Source organism: Grosmannia clavigera (assembly GCF_000143105.1).
Source record: "Grosmannia clavigera kw1407 unplaced genomic scaffold GCSC_132, whole genome shotgun sequence".
Classification (NCBI taxonomy): Eukaryota; Fungi; Ascomycota; class Sordariomycetes; order Ophiostomatales; family Ophiostomataceae; genus Leptographium; species Leptographium clavigerum.
This window is the reverse complement of record NW_014040810.1, coordinates 466,004-470,443: the sequence shown is the minus strand read 5'-3', so window position 1 is coordinate 470,443 and position 4,440 is coordinate 466,004. Positions and strand designations below refer to the sequence as shown.

The 4,440-nt window shown below is 45.5% G+C and overlaps 1 protein-coding gene across 1 annotated transcript; it reads left to right on the top strand.

Annotated features, from left to right (window-relative positions):
• Positions 1–1,516: 1,516 nt before the first annotated feature.
• Positions 1,517–1,876, top strand: CMQ_5187 (uncharacterized protein; the record flags this gene model as incomplete). The annotated part of the gene is made up of 1 exon (XM_014318932.1): positions 1,517–1,876. The coding sequence occupies one exon, from the start codon at positions 1,517–1,519 to the stop codon at positions 1,874–1,876; it is 360 nt and encodes a 119-aa protein (XP_014174407.1).
• Positions 1,877–4,440: the final 2,564 nt, after the last annotated feature.

Here is a 4,440-nt window from a genome sequence, read left to right as displayed (position 1 = left end):
GATTGATGACTTTGGTCAATTTGAGGCTGTAGCGGGGGACAGGAACAGAAATGGCAACCATTGATGAACTGTATTCTTTCTTTAAAAGGAAGGGGCGGGGGAGTATCTATACGAGTACAGGTAGGCATGTCCGCCTACGGTCTAATAATGCTGACTGTGTGCAGGTACCCGTATCCAGGATCAACTGTCTGAGAAACACGCGTGTTTGGGGGATGAGGAGACATACATTCCGTTCCCCGAAATGTGCTCGCATGTACCTGTATTAGGTCTTCGACCTTGCTGGGGAAATCCCCTCGATAAGGGAGCTTGGCAAGTGCTACATACCCGCATAGAACCACGGTGCACTCCGTAGTGGTGGTGGTGTAATCTTCTAAGAATTGATTAATAGTCGCACCCCGCTCTACTAGAGTTAAGCTACACTACGGAGTATCGCACATACGTACTCCGTATTAGGGCTAGATACGTCCCTAGGACTTTTATCATCATATAGTGTGAAGGTTAAAGGTGGCTACGTGGCGGTCATAATAGGGTCTAGTGTGGGTGAAAGAGTGTTGTGTACAGAGTACTAAGGAAGAAATAGATACATCGCGACCCTTCTAGGTATCCGTATTGATACTAGTGCTAGTTCCCGCTTTTGTGCCTTCTAACCAATCACAGGCCCGTACGGCCAAGTGGGGCGGAAGGGCCACAGTGTGGCAGATTCCAATGCTTAACATATACTCGTAAGATACAAGGTAGTGATGAGAGTGCATGTATGCGCGTGCACTAAAACTAGTGCATGAATGTGTTGAACGACGAGTTGTAAAATAGTCTTGTATTTTTCAGGAGTCCTCCTTTCTGCTAATAATTCGCAGAAAGCTAGAAAAGGGCAGAGATGCCCCACTTTTCGGATCAACACGTGATCCGTCATATTTTTTTTTTTTTAGTTACAATCGATGCCAGAAGGCAAATAGCAGTAAATGCAAGTAAAGTAAATGCTAGTAATTGGCAGGAGTTGCATCAGAAGTCCATCAAAGCATCAATAGCATTATGCGGTTGTTTAATTTCGAATAGGTTGTCAATGAGGGCGTCTGCGGGAACTTGGTTGGCGCTCGCAATTGATCGGAGTTTGGATACCATGTCTTGCGTCTAGGTTGAGAGGCGGTGAAAACACTTTTTAATGGTATTGTTAAGTTGCTTAATCGCTGCGACTATAGTTGCAATGTCTATACTAGTTGCAAGGGATAGTTGCAAGGTAATTCGTACTAGAGATCCTTTAGCTAGAGGTCTAGGATCTGATGATTTTCCTAGCATAGGGTTTGGTGGCATAAGGAAGTATGCTTTTTCCGAGTTTTTATAAAGCTCTTTGGTGTTGTCTTTGTGCTCTTTGTGCGTGTAGATGATTTTTGTAGTAAGGACTTGCGAGTATATAGGGGCGTTAGCAGGCTAGACGTTAGGATTCTTCTTAACTTAGAGTAAGGCTTGCTTAACTACGGCTTTAAATTTTCTGCTAAAAGAGCATTAAGTAAACAATTTAATGACCGAGATTGTTGCGCCGCCACTTGGGTACTTTCTCATGAACCGGCTCGGACCTCATTTTGCCTTTTTGGTCGGTATTCCCATCGAAGCGTTGACGCTCGTGGCAATCGCCTTCCTCCCGAGCACAATCCAATCCACCTTGGATAGAGAGGTCCAGCAGCCTTTACTGTCTAGCGACTCTATTGAGGATGTAGAAGAGCCACGTTCGAACGCCACGGGCGGACTGGTCCAAAAGGTACAACAGCTTCTACAGGACCGGAGGCTACGACAAGATGTCAGCAGTCGGGCTCTTGAGCGGAGTCTGCTAGGCGGCCTGTTGGCTTTGGTTGTTGCCAAGATGGCCCGTCCTATCTTCTAAATCGTTCTGCAGTACATGTCGGCGAGATTCAAATGGCCGCTCGACAGGGTAAGTGCATATGCCAGACATATGCGCGTGGCACGATGCATAGCTTACAATTGAATTCTAGACTTCTTTTCTCCTTTCCCTCCAGGCCGCCGCAGAGATACCATTGTTTGCCTTGGTGCTACCACTGATCAACAGGTGGCTGCTTCAAGGGAAAAAGAAGAGCCCAATGGCCGCTAATTTGACAGTTGCTCGTGGATCGCTTTTGTTCCTCTGTGTCGGGGCTCTTAGTATGGGTTTAGCTAGCTCTGCTTCCCTTTTCATTGCAGGTACGTTTGACTGGCAATCTGGGTTTAATGATAAACGTGGAATACTGACTGGAAACAGCGTTTACGATATACACAATGGGCAGTGGAGTCTCTTCTGCTGTACGGTCATTCTTGGCCTCGCTCGTTTCTAAAGAGCACCTGTCTTTACTGTTTACGGCAGTAACGGTATTCGAGGGCATCGCATCTATTGGGTCCTCTCCTCTACTGGGGTTCTCACTTTCAACTGGTCTCGATATTGGGGGTATGGGACTCTCACTTCCATTTATTGTCGCCGCTTGTTTCTATGCCATGGCTGGGCTTGCCCTTTGTACATTGGTGAGGGCCAAGTCCGACTGAGTATGTGGACAGGTGCCAAGTTTATCGAAGGATAATACGAACAGGAAGATTAAGAGTTGCTCTAGGGGGGCAGTGGTTGTTAGGGAGGAGCTTGTCACTTTGGCCGATTTCTGTTTGCATCCGGGTAAGTATATATCAACCAATGAAAGAGACTGTGCCGGTTTACTGCTGTAATAGAAAGGATAAATGACAGCTTCGTACTGTTGTTCAGTATAGGCTTCACCATCATACAATTTATTATTAGGACGTGCCAAAATATCAAAAAGACTTCGCCAGATTGCAAGTAAGGACGCCATACCTTCCATTGTAGTTGGCAGAGGTGTATGACGAATTTGGATTTAACATCTGGTCTGAGGGGTTGCATCCACATTCAGAAATCCGACCCCGCAGCATCCAGTTTCCGCCTTAAAAAAGCCGCGCTGTTTGGCAACTGTTTTTTGTTAGGGAGAAGCAGATGCCGTCTGGCGAGAGATGCTGGAGGTTGACCGCACATTTAGCGGCACATGTTCCTGTTTCTCTAGCTTCCGAAATAAGGCAACGTTTATATGTATATGACAAGGGTTTACTCAAACAAGCAGTAAGACGCAGCCACGCAACAGAAGCTGAAGTATCATGCGTGGTCTGTGGATAAGGCAGAACTTCCTAATGATTTCCTCTCTTGAAGGCTAATCAAAATTAGATGGTATCAAGGTCATTATCGTCAATACCGAAGGTAATAGTAGTCGCGGGGGGACTTTAGCTACCACCATGATACGGTACACATTTGTCACGAGACACGGTAGATTTTCATGAAGCAAGGGCTTTCAATTGGGATCTATGACCCTTATTGTACTACATAAATGTGGTCTTAAAACTCAACACCGCAGTTTCCTACTTTGAGACATTCGACCAGTGAAGATCAGATCCAATTCACTTCGTCCAATTTCACTTAGAAGTGTCCGCTATATTTTTATGAGCACATCAGCCTGAACATAATGCAGAAAATCTCACACCTATCGCCGCCTACCATGGATAAATACTGCGGGCCTTGTGACCGCCATTTTATATCGACAACGGCACTCCTTCAACACCTTTACAGCAAACATACGAATACATATTGCGCTCGCTGCAAACGCCACTTTGCATCCTCTAGTGCAAAGAATCAACACGTCGCCAACTCTTCTCGACATAACGTCTGTTCAATTTGCCAGGACGATACCGATTTTCAGTCGGAAAGCGAACTCGGCCAACATCTTCAAAGCGAGCATAACTATTGTCACCTCTGCGACGAGGCCTTTGGCTCGTCCGAAGAGCTCACCCAGCACGATGTAGGCGTTCACGATATGTGTGAGAAATGTGGAGAGTATTTGCCCTCTGTACTTGATCTTAAACAAGTAGGTCACGTCCGAGGCTGTTCGGTCTACGATAAGAACTGACTTTACTATCAGCATCTGAAAACGCATAAAAACAAATGAAAATAGCGTGTGTCAACTGCCATAAATCATTTTCTTGCGTCTCTGCTATGCTTCTGCATCTAGAAGCAGAAATCTGCTGTTCGGGAGTTAAATTCTATCTTGGCGCAGATGCTGCGTCCAACAGGGCTGAGGAGGTTCAAAATTTCCAATGTTCTACATGCAAGTTGACTTTTCCTCGCATAAGCGCCCTTTTTCAGCATGTCGAGAATACCTCTTGTGACCAGAAACACATGACAAAATTACTACTGGCACTGTTGGTGGGCCGTTTGCAACTGCTGGTGCAATCATATGTTTCGAAAAAAGGAGGTGCCTCTTTTCAAACAGTCTGAACTATCTGACACGAGTTTAAACATATTACCAGATGGGCATCAAACCATTTGCATTGTTATAAGACGCATCTCGGTTTACTTTACTTTGTAAGATCCGGTCAGATACAAACCAACTAAACTGTCTACATACC